The sequence below is a fragment of the Mastigoproctus giganteus genome, chromosome 4, assembly GCF_048544385.1.
Source record: "Mastigoproctus giganteus isolate SK-2022 chromosome 4, ASM4854438v1, whole genome shotgun sequence".
Taxonomy (NCBI): Eukaryota; Metazoa; Arthropoda; class Arachnida; order Uropygi; family Thelyphonidae; genus Mastigoproctus; species Mastigoproctus giganteus.
Window position 1 is genome coordinate 84,696,352 of NC_143578.1, and position 15,598 is coordinate 84,711,949.

The window sequence follows — 15,598 nt, forward strand, 5'->3', positions numbered from 1 at the left end:
TTACTGCACCTTGCTGAGGAATCCGAGCTGAGTTCAATAGGAACAGAGAAACTCCCATGTTTATATCCACTGTTATACAAGCCTTATACAAGCAGGACTTCAAGGTTGTGCAGCAGTCAGCATTGGACATTAGCCATCAACATTGGACAACTAAAGAGTGGAAAAGGATACTGTGGACAGATGAATCCATATCTGAAATTTTTGGATTTATGTGAGATGATCAACTGAAGAAAAATTGGTGCCATATTGTTTAGTGTCTACAGTCAAGCATGATGGCAGTGGTTCAATCATGATCTGGGGATGCTTCTGTTTTTTTGGAGTGAGTGACATCAGAAGGCTATAAAACCATTCTTGAATATAATGCAATATCATCTGGACTTTGCGGAAGAAATTTCATATTACAACAAGGCAATGACCCAAAGCACAGCTCTAAGCTGTGCAAGGATTTTCTAGCAACTCAACAACAGGAGGGTGTATTGCAAATTATTAATTGTGGCCACTCCAATCATCTTAAACTCAATATAGCTGTTATGGGGTCATCTAGACTGTCAAGTCTGTACAGTCTGCTCATTCTCACAAAATTTATGGGAAACCTTGCAGATCTTTAATAATGTTAGATAAGACACAATCATAAAATTAACTGCCAGAATACCACATTTGTGTAAGACAGTGATAAAATTTTGTGGAGGATATTTTTATGAAAAATTAGTATAGTTGTTAATATTAATCATTTTAATATTCTTTTGCTGTAAATTTCTCAAAGCTTAATAAAAAAAATCTTAAAATACTTTGTGGTAGCATTTTTTTTAATATTAAAATATTATAGCTAATTTAAAAAAAAAAAATTACCAAAAACTGCTGTCATATGCTATGATTCCAAATTTTAAGGCATGAGTGTATTAGTCATAAGATCATATACACAAGGTGAATATTAGTTTTTTTTTTAGGAGCATTAGCAACTAATGCCATATTGCTATAATGATATGTGGTGGTCATTCCCTGATCTTTCCGCTTCCTCCGTATTTGGTGGTCATGGGCTCAAACCCCGGTCTAATCAAGAAGCGTGTGCTACGCACTGCTGCTCCTGCACACCTGGCTATGGAGGCGCCAAATGTGAATATTAGTAAAGTCATGTTAAAATGACAGATCCAGCCAAATTAACATCACCACTCAGTAATGTCATAGTAATGACTCTTTTGATGTGATGACAAATATGAAAGAGGTCCATATGGTAAGGTAACAGATGAGAAGGGAAATAAATGCAGGAATCAACTAATGCACATATTTTAATAATACAGTGCCTTAAATTTTAAAGAATTTTCTGAAAAGCACTAATGAAAGGTCTGTATGCTTGCTGAGACTATATACCAAATAAGAAGTAACAGAAAATTTCACCAACTTGGGAGGTGAAATTTAGAAAGAAAATCCTGATTACTAAAGAAGCCAAACTTGATAAAACTATGACACTCAACCATAAATTCACAAAAAAATATCATATAAAGAAAGATGTTCACAATTCTCCAACCACCAAGTTTTCTAGCAATGTTGGTGCATCTAGGTTTCAGTAATTTTTACAGGCATTAATTATACAATTACAGTAAATTTTAGGGCATTTTGAGGTGGCAAAGAGTAAAAAGCCACTTACGCCTTTCCTTGAGATTGTCATCACTTGAAAATTGATGATTACATAGGTATTTCTTTAGATTTTTGAAGGGGGGGGGGCAAGTCTCTGTAGGGTAGATGGTTTAACTCGTGGAATCTCCAATCTTTCAGAGAAGCAATTACTTAATGGGACTCATATAGAGGAGTACTGTCATGAATAAGCAAGACACCTTATGTTAATTTCCTCCTTCTTCTCTGTTCCTTTATAACCTTCTTCAATTTTTGAGAACAGCAGCACACACAATTCCAGTAACTGTTTTCTTATATAGTATGCAGTCTATCAAGAGGATTTCTTCCATATCCCTGGTAGAGGACTGAGTCCCGAATTTTTTTTTTTTTTTTTTGGGTGGCCGCGACCCATATATTTCCACTGCATGGTTTCCATGGATTTGTTATCAGATCTCAGTGATGACACCACATTTCATCACCAATTGAACTTTTCTTGAAAGAAAGACTTGTGGATTGGCATCATGCATATAAATTTTCCTTACAAATTTGAGCACTGCACTGCTTCTGAAGAAGTGTGAGCATTCTTGGCACCCAGTGAGAACCGATCTTCAACATTTCCAGGTGTTCTTGTAGATGGCCAATATCAACCCAGAAATATTATGTTCTCTAGCAACCACAGATACTTTTAGTCTATCCTGCATAAGGAGATCTTCAACCTTTTGGCAAATTTCTGGAAATTCTCACTTCCGCTGGTCATCCCAGCAGGGGTGACCCCATCAGTCAATTCTCAACTCTACTTAAACAGCATAGACCCAAATGTTATGATATTCAGATGGGAAAGTATCAACCATATATAATTTTCATGCATTTGCAATTAACGTTTGTCTATTCCATTCTTTTGTCAAAAATGAAACAATGGCCTGATGCTCTAAATTCACAACAATGTTTTCCTTTGCATTAGTTACTTTAAATCTCTTTCGTCCTTCTGTACTCCACTGTATTGAGCTGGACCTGCACAAATAAGATATATTTATGCAAGTAAGACAAAACTAGTTTTTTTATGTATCAATAATATTTATAAGTAAAATTCTTTTTATAACATTGTATGTCGGTATGTAACGTTGAGGTTTGTCTTTTAACCTCTGACAGAGAAAGTTTTCATATGTGGCATTTCCTCCCCCCTTCCAAACCTCTTGCCATAAAGCTATTTTTAAATCAATGATTACTGTATCCTCAAAATTTTTTATTGTACAATCTAATCACTGTTCAGTTTCACTAATAAATTTTTCAGTATCAAACATTGTACATCAACATAACAGCTTTTGTACAACAACAGCATACTACTAAGTTGAGAAAGCATGTTGATCACCCATCTAGATTCAAACACGTATCAGTGTGTAAGCAGAATAACACATGTAGAATTCAACCCCCACATCCCGAAATGAATGCTGACCACTGCAATGTTTTAAATACTCATTTAGGCTGCTACATATGTAATATGCTGATTACACTCCAGCATGTTAAATTTCATGTGGCAAATGCAGATTTTTGAATGACTGTGTAGCTCTGCCCTAAAAATTATTTCACTCCAAAACTAATTTTGATGAAATATTCATGTTCCCGAAGTCTGTTTTTATTTTATTTTTTACAGGCAGTTCCCGCCTTACGAATTCTTTTTTTTTTTTTTCAAGTATAAAGTGTCAAAAAAATCGAAAATATGAACATTAATTGCAATAAATAAATTCTAAACATTCATAAATACAGCATTTCAAACTATGAGCATAGCTATACAATACTGTGTTGTATAGCTAATACAACACAGTACTACGTGTGTGTTTGTTCAGACAGACAAGAGCGTCTCATTGACTCGCATAACATAAAGCAGTTACCATGCTGACATTACAAAAAGTGGTTGTGTCGCCCTTCATTTTTGCTGTCTTGTCTTATTTCAAAATTTATCCGGTCTATTACAGGGGATAAATTTGAAGGGTGTTTGCAATAAATTCTTCCTCAGTTTATTGATAATTTTGAAGGATTTCAAGAACCAGCAGCAATCACACAAAATGAAAGAAGCAGTTTAATATTGCTAACCAATTGGAGCTTAAGGTTTCTACAAATGATTTCACTGGTCTGCTTCAAGCACATAATGGATGGCTCACAAATGAAGACCACCTTCAAATGGTAAAATGTGAAGAAACTGAGAAAGAAGATTTAACAGCTGAAATTTCTGTTTGTTCCTTCACTCTCAAGGGGCTTGATGAAGCTGTTCCACACAGAAAAAGCAACTGAGATTTTCAAGTCACAAGATTCAAATTTTAAGAGCACTAGAAAAGTTGCTACAGATTTAAAAAATGCTTATTCATGCTATCATTAAATTTATAAAGAAAAGAGAAGACTGTCTAGGAAACACGACTCCTGAAGCATTTCTGAAGAAGAACACAACAACTGTTCTTCCAACAAACCAACGTGATGAACCATCAAGTGTGCATTTAGTCGATGATGAAGAATAAGCATTCTTTAACATTTGTATGACAAATAATTTCTTCATTATTATAATTTTCTTGATTTTAAAGGCTGTTTTCATTTCTTTAGATAAATAAATCATTGTTTATGCATAAACTTGTTTGACCTTTATTTAACATTACTATGGTCAAATTTTATTGTTGTGAACGTAACCCCTGTTTTGAACATTACATCTATGGAAAATAAATTCCCACTTTACAAGCACGCACTAGGAACGAATTAACTCGTAAAGTTGAGAACTACCTGTATTTATTTATTATTTTTTTTTTAAAAGTTCTTTTTGAAGAGTTACTTCATTCCGAAAATTTCACTCATTTCCCTGATAAAAAGGTAAAGGTAAACTGCAGCCATTATGAACCCACTGCAGGATGGAAGCCTCCTCAACAATCCATGTTGAGAGAAATGGACCATAATCTGCCATGCTGGTCCAGTGCAGGTTGGCAGATCGACCATATTTAGCAGTCAGGGGCATGAACACCAGTCTACTCAAAGAGCATGTGCTACTGCACTCCTGACCACTCGGCTATGGAGGCCTTTCTGATGCAAACCATTAAATATTCCTTTTGATGATTTGTATCAGTGCTTTCTTTGTTTAATTCTTTTCATTTTTTCCCGTTCATTTCACAAATGAGTTTGCCGTAGTATAGGCCAGGAGTGGCTAACTTAATTTGTGATGCGATCTACTTTATTTCTTCAAAATATGCCGCAATCTACCATCTCAAGAATTTCATTGCACATGGTTTAAAAAAGTAAACACATATTGAAAAATGTTGCTTATAAATTTTAAAATTAAATACAATTCAGAATTCTTAATTTAAATTCATATGTATTTAAATTTTTAATTTATGTGAAGTTTGACTCTTCATGTCATCTGCCAAGCTTTCAAAATCGGGGATATACTGTGTAAGGCCAGCCATAAAGAATCTTCTGTATGCAAGTCCGTAAGAGTAGAGCGATTCTTCTCTTTGTTTGTTTCAAATAAGAAAAGGCCGATTTACATTGATATGTGGAACCAAAACAGGAATTTAAAAGTTCACTGCATTTTTTTACATTTGGATACTTTTCTTGGCAAACATATTTCCAAAAGTCTTTTTTGATGATGATCTGGCTTTTAGGAAGATATCGTTTCGCAATATAATTTCATTTTTAGCTAATATTTTCTCCATGTGAAAAATCTCAGTGATTTTTTCTGCAATTTGTTTCGTATCTAAATCTCATTAAAAGGATAAGAAATATATTGAACAATGTCTTTAGTTGTTTTAAAATCATTGAATCTGGTTTCAAAATCATCAACGACTTTCTCAATTTCAGAAACATTTCTCACTATTAAATGCAAAAACAGGAGTTTTTGCAAATGATCTTGCATATTTGCAAAGTGATCGAATTTTTTTCCTTTGAGATCCTTAGCCATTGCCAAAAATTGATATTTATATGTAGAAAAACTAATCGTGTCACCCACATTTTTTTCCCTTGTAATTCCAAATTAAGATCACTTAATTTAGCAAAATCTGCCAAAAAAAGCCAGATCACACAACCACTCCATATCTCGTGGCTGCTGATAATCATTTCCCCTTTGATCAACAAATATTTTTCATTCAGCAAATTTTGAAATCTCTGTAGAAACTTACTCCGACTCAAACACCTCACATCTGTGTGTAATATCAGATCTGGTTCATTTTCATCGAGTTGCATTTTGAAAAGTCTCCTTTGATTAGATTGTCCTCTGTTGGAATTCACGATTTTGAAAGCAATGTCCATAACACTTTTAGTATTTAAGCTAAAATCAAATTTAAATTTAATTAACTTAAATTTTTTTAAAATCAAAATCAAATTTAAGCTGGCTAACACTTGTTGGTGGACGATACAGTAGTAACTCAAAAAATCAGTATTCATCATCCTTTAGGGTCAATTTTGGCTGTGCGTCAACAAGAGTAGTTAAGTGGTTCAACAGATTTGTAATAAGCGTATGCAGTGGGGCACATAATCATAACAATTAGATTTTGACTAATCTGCTTTTTAATATATATTTAAAATTCATCGTGATCGACCGAAATTAAAGCCGCGATTAACTTGTTGGCCACCCCCAGGTATAGGCCACATATGAATGAAAGGACATTACTGATCTACTTTTTGATATACTCACTTATCATACTCTGGTACTTGTCCAACTGTGTCATAGGTACAGTCACACCTTGTCATAAAATACAAGGAAATTTTTATTCAACTAGGTTTCAACATGTCATTTAATTTCATTCTGAAAAACCCAAAACTGACTCCCTTCCAGATGTTTTTCAAAGCGCCAACAAATGCTTCAAATCAGAAGGGGAAAGGTCAAAACCATGTGGAGGATGGACAAACAGATCTTCCCTATAAAGCTGTAATTACTGTTGTGTGTAGATGGCAGTATGGTGGTGTTGGACTGTGAAAAAACAAACTTCTTTCATGGACATGGCTGTTGAACCATACTGAGAGTACAGTTGTTTGATGAATTTCTGGTTTAATTCCTTTGGCATACGGAAATCTGAAAACTGTGCATATGTGTCTATATGAGAGCTGTTTGAAAAAGTAAAGTGATAACCGATGTTTTTGGGAAGAAATCATATCTTCCCAATAGGTGAGTACAGTGGTCTCAGACAGTTTTTAAATTCTGTACAGTGGGATCAACTGACGATGTTACCAACAGTAAATTCTAAGTGGGAAGCATTCAAGGAATTAATCGTGGATGCCACTAAAACTTTCATAGATCTAAATAGTTATCAAATGAACTAATGAGACTTGTGACAGAGAAGAAAAATGCATGGGGGTGCATATAAATTATCAAGTGACTCAGAAGCCTATGGAAGATATAAGCTAGTCTGTAATCAGGTCACAAAGGAGGTTAGGCAGGCGAAGGCAGATTACGAGAAATCTTTGGTAAAAGATGCTAAGAAAAACAGCAAGGATCTCTTTACTTATATAAACTCTAAAAGGAAGGGGATGAATCTGATTGGTCCACTCGATATCGATGGTTCGATTGTTGATGATCCTGCTCAGATAACAAACAAACTGAATGAATATTTTGCATCTACATTCACACATGAGAAGTTATTAAGGTTTGAAAATGGCAGAAGGTTATCAAATTGTAGCAAGGTGCTTAATAATTTATAATAACTGAGAGCAAAGTGGAGGAGAAATTGTTGAAGTTAAACATAAGAAAGGCACTGGGGTGGATGGGATCAATCCAGTTATATTAAAGGAGGTGGCAAAGCAACTAGGCAAACCCTTAGCCATAATTATGAGAGCATCCTTGGACTCGGGGGAGGTTCCCCACGGACTGGAGATGTGCAAAGGAGATATCCCCAATTCACAAAAAAGGGGATCGAAGGGTGATACGAGTAATTACAGACCAGTTAGTTTAACTTCTGTTCCGGTTAAAATAATGGGAGTCACTGATTAAAGATGCATTGCAGGATCATCTAGACAAGACTGCAGCAATAATTCAGACACAGCATGGGTTTGTTAAGGGAAAGTCTTGTCTGACAAATTTGATAGGATATTATGATGTGGTTACAAAGGAACTGGATGCAAAAAATAATTTTGATACCATATATTTGGATTTCAGGAAAACTTTTGACACTGTTGCACATGGAAGACTATTGTACAAATTGGAGCAGAATGGTATTAAGGTTAAGTTGCTACAATGGATAAAAGGATGGTTGAGTGGGAGAAAACAGAGGGTGGTAATCAATGGGTGCTGCTCTTCGTGGACTAATGTTATTAATGAAGTCCCACAGGGGTCGGTGTTGGGTCCTCTGTTGTTTTGTATATTAATCAATGATATTGATGAAGGTATATCAGGCTTAGTGTCGAAGTTTGCAGATGATACAAAGGTTGGCAGGGTTGTTAATGACAGTAATGGCAGTGTGCTACTGCAACAGGATCTAGATAATTTGGGCAGATGGGCTAAGAAGTGGCAACTGAAGTTTAACTTTGACAAATGCAAAGTACTCCATATGGGTATAAGTAACCCCAGAGAAACATACCAACTGTGTGATACTACACTTAGAGTGGTAGAAAATGAAAAAGACCTGGTAGTAATTGTGCAGTCAGATATGAAGTTTTCTGAGCAATGCAGACAGGCTGCCAGGGCAGGTCATGGGGTTTTGTCAATGATATATAGGAATTTTTCTAGCAGTGAAAAGGAGGTTATTTGTTGTTATTTGGTTTTTAGGAGCATTAGCAACTAAGGCCATATTGCTCTGGGGATATGCGGTGGTCATTCTCTGATCTTTCCGCATCCTCCATATTTGGTGGTCACGGGTTCGAACCCTGGTCTAATCAAGAAACGTGTGCTATGCACTGACACTCCTACCCACCTGGCTACGGAGGTGCCTCAGAAAAGGAGGTGATTGTCCCTTTGTATAAAGCAATGGTCAGGCCATGCCTTGAGTACTGCATACAGGTCTGCAGGTCTCATTTTAGGAAGGATGTAGATTTACTTGAGCGTGTACAGAGAAGGGCAACAAGATTGGTGAGGGGAATGAAGGGATCCTCTTACCAAGAGAGTCTTAAGTTCTGCAAATTGCAGTGGCTGGAGACTAGGCACCTGCGCGGTGATTTTATTGAGGTGTATAAGGCCTTGAATGGGTTGAGCACGCTGAATTCTGATGGAATCCTTCCACTTGTTCAGATTACAAACCTAAGGGGGCATAAATTCAAATTAAGAAAAGACAGATGTAGAATAGATGTGCGGAAATTTGCCTTTAGCCAGCGGGTGGTTAATTTCTGGAACAAACTTCCATTTGTCGTTGTGGAAGTTGATAGGTTAAATAAATTTAAGGAAGAACTGGCCAGGCATTTGGAGGGAATGGTGTGATTTTTTTTTTGCTGATGCTGCATAAGCTCATACACTTGTTTTCTTGCATCACATGCCACTATTACTACTACTACAATAGTGTTTAGAGAAATATTTGATTGTTTTAAAAATCAGCAAATATTGGTGTATCACCTTTCCAAGCTAACTTTTTGAAAACAAACAATTCCTGGCAGAAATAACATCGCAGAAGTATGTGGTCACATAACTCAATAATCTATACCTTAACTTTTAATTTCAAAAATCTCTTTGGCTTTTTTTTTTTTTTTTTTTTTGCTTGTATTTTTTAATGGAAAACATTGTCATGAGATACCGACCTTCAATTTTGAATCACCCTGTATTTTACCCATAAGACAAAAAAATAAAATAAAATAAATAAATATATATATATATATATATACATATATATATATAAATAAAATAATAATAATAATAAATAAAATAAAGGATACACCCCAATCTGAACTTCTGTTGAGAAATATATTAAACCACAATACCTCACCTTCAGGCCACAAATGACGCCGCCAGAAGTATGAATCCACAGTAAATGTTAGGGCTGAAAAATTCAGAAATAGCATAAACAAGCCATTTACAATATTACAAAATTAAATTGTCTGATAAAGATATCATCAGATTAGAGCTTACAATACTGAGATTCCGAATACTGGGATCCTGGTAATTTTTTTCCAGTATTCAAATCCCGGTATTGATACAAAAATACTGGTTTTTCGAATAATAATTTAAAAAATAATTATCCATGGTATGTTCACATAATATAGGTTATAAAATCAATAACAATAAAGCATTAATACTGCTGAATTTGAAAATAAGGGATTGTTATACACAGTACAAATGCAATGGAAACCTGAAAATGTAATGAAACTGTAAGACATAAAATCTTAAAAATATATTTCTCTTAGTAGGTATAGTGTGTGTGGAAGTAAAGCACTTAAGGATTAGCGAAAACATCATTACGGAAATATTTCCATTAGTAGCAGTAGGCCTGGTGGTGCAATTAAGGAATAGGGTGAACAATGGTATGGCAGGTGCGGAAGGGTTAAAATTAAAAGCTTTAAACAATTGTTTAATCCCTCTATTACACTGCTACTTGAGGCTGCGACACTTAGTGCAGTTTGGAAAAGGGTGTCAGTATGGAGTAGTGCAAAGGTATTATGAACAGGTGATCTTGAAGTGAAAGATGAAAGTGTTTCATTGTGTGGGAAAAATATTCTGTTTGTCCCACCAAAGGAAGAGCGAGTTTAAAGAATAACACAGTGATTGGGTCAGGTTTATTAGATAGATAGGGGGTGATACGTAAATGCGTGCACATAAGCTTGCGTATAAAAAAAGTAGTACAAGAAGGGGTGATTGTAACTTGCAATCCATTCAATAAATATATAAATGAGAAGGAAATAAATAAGGTGCTTGCACAAAAAGAGGGGTTTGTGATTATTGTTCGGAGGGGGTTGCAGACTTCCAGTGGTTATACAACAGAGATGCAGAGTTCAACTGGAGAGAGAGAGAGAGAGAGAGACATCACCACACTCCATGGAAAGAACCTGCACAAAGGAATCCCACCGTGAAAGAGAAGGAAATTAAGCCCTCTGAACTGTGTTGTTTTGGAAATGATACTTAGATAAAGTGGGAGATTATTTTAGAGTGAGGTTTGAAGTTGAAGAAACATGAGAAATAAGGAAATGTATTGAGTTGGTTTATTGGTTGAAGTTGTGAAAAAAATTGATATTGCTGAATTAAGAGAGAGTTGTTGTTGTCATTTGGTTTTTAGGAGCATTAGCAACTAAGGCCATATTGCTCCGGGGATATGCGGTGGTCATTCCCTGATCTTTCCGCATTCCCAGTATTTGGTGGCTCACGGGCTCGAACCCCGGGCTAATCAAGAAGCATGTGCTATGCGCTGCTGCTCCTGCCCACCTGGCTACGAAGGCGCCTTAAGAGAGAGATTACATGGAATTGTTAGCATTAAGTTAGCGAATTATGGATTGCTGTTGTGAAGATAATTGATATTGGTGATTAAGAGAAATATGAGGAAGTGATTAAGACTGAATTAGTTTAGTGTTTGAAGCTGTAGAGAGTTGAGATTGTTAATTGAGAAATTTTATGGAAATGATAGCATGTATTAACAGATTAAATGAGAAAAATGAATAGATTAAATGTAAATGAATACCAGTTATGTATTGTAAGTAGATATGTATGATAAATGACATTTGTTTTATATTTGTCATTGCTCTTGAGAAACTGACAGCTCACATATAATATATATACTCATGGGGGATGATATCCCTCAGCTCCTGGAAATTCTCATTTTTTAATGCAGTCATGTAGCTTGTGGGGCTTAATGCTTGAGGGGAGCTACTGTACGAAAATCATAACAATGGCCACGGTGATACTAAGGTACAAGGAAATAAAAAATTAATAAACAAATACCCCCACAATTTAGATTTGGTTTCTTCACCAGTGGGTAAAGTGGGTACTGTATACCAAGCTTAACTATCAGTCCCTTTCTTTCGTTAATACGAAAGAAATATAATATAGTGCCATAAAAAGTCAAAAAGGAAATAAGATTTTTTGAAGATGAGGGAATAAGGGGATGGGATGTTAAACTGTAACTCCTCTACAACTATCTCAGTACAAAGCACCAACCAGCACAGAATCCAAAAGGCCGTTTTCTGCTGCTATTGATAACACTATTGAGTTTCTTAAGAGCTCACTTTATTCGGACAGGTAGTGTGGATGCTTATTTTTTTGTTTTTAGAATAACTATATGTTTAATAATTTTTGCTAGAATATTTATTATTGTAATTCACGTTTTTGATTTAAAACATGAATTCAAGCAATTACTTGTTTTTTCCTTACTTTATTGCACCTAATTGTCATCAAAATTTATTGCGAAAAATGTTTTTTTTGGAATACCTGTATCCCAGTTTCATAAATTAAAAATACCGAAATACCGGTATTAAGATTTTGACTGGTATTGTGAGCCCTACATCAGATGGAAAAAAAATTTATTCTCTCTTTCTACCAGATTTTTGGGATGTTATAAAAACAAAAAAATAAAATCCAATTTTATAATTTTAATTAGAACCTTGAAATAGCCAAACACTTCACTCCATTCGGAAAATGTTTAGTTGTTTGAAAGCAATGTACATATAACTATTTAGGGAGTGGGAATACATTATATCTCCTCTCTATGGGGGGAGGCTTCTTCGGTGAAGCAGGAGCAGTTAAGAAAAAAAGTAATTTTTACTTTATAAAAAAAAAATAATAAAGTTAACACTATAAAATGCAGTGAATTAGTAGCAGGAAAAGTAGAAAGTTCCATTTGTTTCATGCAACTAGTTCATCATGTTTTTTGTAGAAAACATTATGATGGTAGAAATTTTGTAGAAAACATTATGGTAGAAAGAAAGAATAAATTTTTTTTTTTTTTCCATCTGATGTAGGGCTGACAATACCGGTCAAAATCTTAATACTGGTATTTCGGTATTTTTAATTTATGAAACCAGGATACCGGTATTCCAAAAAAAAAAACATATTTCGCAATAAAGTTTGATGACAATTAAGTGCAATAAAGTAAAGAAAAAACATTATGATTTCTACAAAAACATTAAGAAAACTTAAATATTTACTTGATTCAAAAAGAAATACTGAATTAGCAGTAGAAAACTATAAAAACATCATAATGTTTTTAAAGTTTTCTACTGCTAATTCAGTATTTCTTTTTGAATCAAGTAAAAATTTAAGTACAGTATACTTTTGGTTAGTCTTTACAATCTGGTATCCCTTCCAATCAATCATTGCGAGTGGCAGTAATTTACAGGCCTAGCCCCTCCCACCAGTTGCTTTTAGTTAGCATTAGAGTGAATCCCCACCCATGACGCTGTTTTAAAGTCGGGAACATGTTTTTCGATTTTAAACCAGCCGTAAGGGGGAATAAACATGTTAACTAAAGTGGGTACTGTATAATGAAGAGGTCATAGCTTCCAATCACTCAGAGGAAAGCAATGAGTAGGAGGGGACTAAGCCTGTCAATCACTACTACTCACTATGATCGATCAGAAGGGATACTATGTTGTAAAGACTAACCATGCTTTTTTTTTTAACTGTTGTTGTGTACATTCCCCTCCCACCAACCAGCTAGACATAAATTTTAAACAATTAAAACTTTGTACGGTAGTGAATTCTTTGCTAATTTCAAATATTAAAGTGTCCTTATTTAAAAGTCATTCCTTCCAACAGTCATATTATAGATTAATTAGATCCTATCATAAGAGAATTTACATTACATGCTATATTCCGCACTTCTTCATTTAAGGTATCAAGCAGATAGAGTAAACTCCATGTATAATTTTTTTTTTTTTTTGAAACTAAAATAATACTATTGGTCTACTGAGATCTTGTATACCTTCAAGTTACACCATTGTATTTGTTTTAGTAACAATAAAATGATGTTTACTTGACATCAAAACTGTACAAAGGATCAAAAGTTACAATGACACTGTTTTTAGCCAGTCCTAGTGTTTTTAGAACAATCCTGCTATTATTCAGAAACCAATGACAGAAGGCAACATTACCAAGTACAGAAATATCATGGGGTTTTTTTTTTTTTTTTTTTGCATTCCAACAGCATTATCTTACAGCATTGGTTCTCAAACTTTTTGGTCAAGTACCCCTGGAAGTTCAGAAGGGTTATTATTATTATTAGTCCTACGATGCAAGGAAGCCTGAGGCTTATGCTGCACCAGCCAAAAAAAAAATTCATGAGTTACCCTGAGAGAAAGAGAATCAGAAGTAGAAAGAAATCACCAAGAAAGAGAAGAATGATAATATCCAGATCAGGACCCTGGGTTTGTCAAGCCTATACTCACCAGATGTGAGTTCCTGGGATCCTCAGATATCTCCTAAGATTATTGTAGGTATAGAATGCTAAGAAAGGGGTGTTTTTTTGCATGTGTGTACTGTATTATAGTGGAGCCAAAAAATAATTGCGACTCTTCAAATTTTAAACTAAAAAAAAAAAAGTATGTATTATTAAGACTCCAAATTAAAAAACAAACTCAGTGAATCTAATGAGAGACCTGCTGCGATAGGTTTTCAGCAATTTTGCTGCAATTAGGTGTCAAAGCTGATAATTGACAGACAAATATCTGCTGAAGCACCAAGTCTGTTTCCCTTTTTTAATTTTGTGTCACAATATTTGGCAAACTCATGTTCACATAAATTAGTCATCACAAATGGTAAAAGTTTATAAACGCTTTGTCTGCTATATTAGGGAAAGAGTCCATCAAACTAGCCCAGAACGAAAATAGTGGAACACTAAAAAACTTTTCTTGAAGTGACATGTCACAAGAGATATCAATAAGTTCTTCTTTTGTGGACTGGACAAAGGAGTTTGGGTTTTTCAAGAAAAGGTTAGCTATCCAACTGTAATTTTTCTATTTCTGTATTGACAGGAAAATATTCTTCAAAAGGGATCAACAGCTGTGTGAAGTGGTCAATTATTTCTTTCTGCAAGTCTTATTCTGTGGAGATATTTTTTTCAACAAGACTGTAGCAAAAGTATCATATTTTCCTCCTGATTCAGCTCTCTCTCCAAAGGATAATTTTATCTTTGAATGCAGAACTTTTTTCATTAGCCATGAAAAGTAACATGTTTTTACCTTGAAGTGATATAGATTCAGTACATTCAGTTTGTCAAATATATTGACAAGGTATGCAACCCCTTATGAATTATAATTAATTTCTGCAGTTCATCTTAAGTTCTTTTTCTTGTGGTTTTAGCTTAACCATCAGTAAGAAACAACATGTAATTCAGAGAATCTCATCAGGACTTTACCTCAGCTCAGCCAGAGTGCTTTGGTGTAAAAAAACATAAGCAGTCAAAGTCATTGCCTATTTCATCAGAAATCTGTTGGAAAATCCTTGTATGATTTCTATCAGTATCTTAAAAGTATCTTTCAGTTTTGCAGGAATGCTTTTCAAAGCTAACTTTTCTTCTTCACACATTACCACCTGAATGGGCACTGTTACTAAATCACTTGCAACTTGATGCCTGCTAATTTATTAAGGAATTAAAAACGTTACTATTGGATTTGGGCCAATATCAAATATAGTACACAACTCGTTCAACTATACCCCGCCTTCCTTTTAAAATTGTGAAATATGATTATCTGTGCTCATCCCCTCCTGTTGAAGCATAATTTTTTCCTCTATGATGCATACGAGATGTCAGAATAATGTTCTGGTCATTTCCTTCTTGCCAAACAGTATACTACGGTAATTAGCATTAGCATTAGTAGAGGCATTTGATGCAAGATAGCAAGCTTATGCAGCATCAGCCAAAAAAAAAAAGTAACATAAATAAATAAAAATAACCACTTCCACTTCACCCCTCTGTTCGTTCAAAATACCTGCCCAGCTCAGCTTTAAACTTATTTAGGCTATCAACCTCCACGACAAGGGATGGAAGTCTGTTCCACCAACCAACCACCCACTGGCTAAAGGCAAATTTCCGCACGTCTATCCTACATCTGTCTTTCCTCAATTTGAATTTATGCCCTCTCAGGTGATTATTCTGAGTGAGAGGAAGAATCC

At 34.8% G+C, this 15,598-nt stretch overlaps 1 protein-coding gene across 5 annotated transcripts in view; it reads right to left on the reverse strand.

Annotated features, from left to right (window-relative positions):
* The window catches only part of Alg12 (Alg12 alpha-1,6-mannosyltransferase), a 295,448-nt gene that overhangs the window by 114,997 nt on the left and 164,853 nt on the right, over positions 1-15,598 (reverse strand). For all 5 annotated transcript variants that reach the window (XM_090371645.1, XM_090371647.1, XM_090371643.1 and 2 more), the window contains one exon: positions 9,439-9,542. In XM_090371645.1, the coding sequence (XP_090227771.1) occupies positions 9,439-9,542 (104 nt within the window). The remainder of the gene's footprint in view (positions 1-9,438; positions 9,543-15,598) is intronic.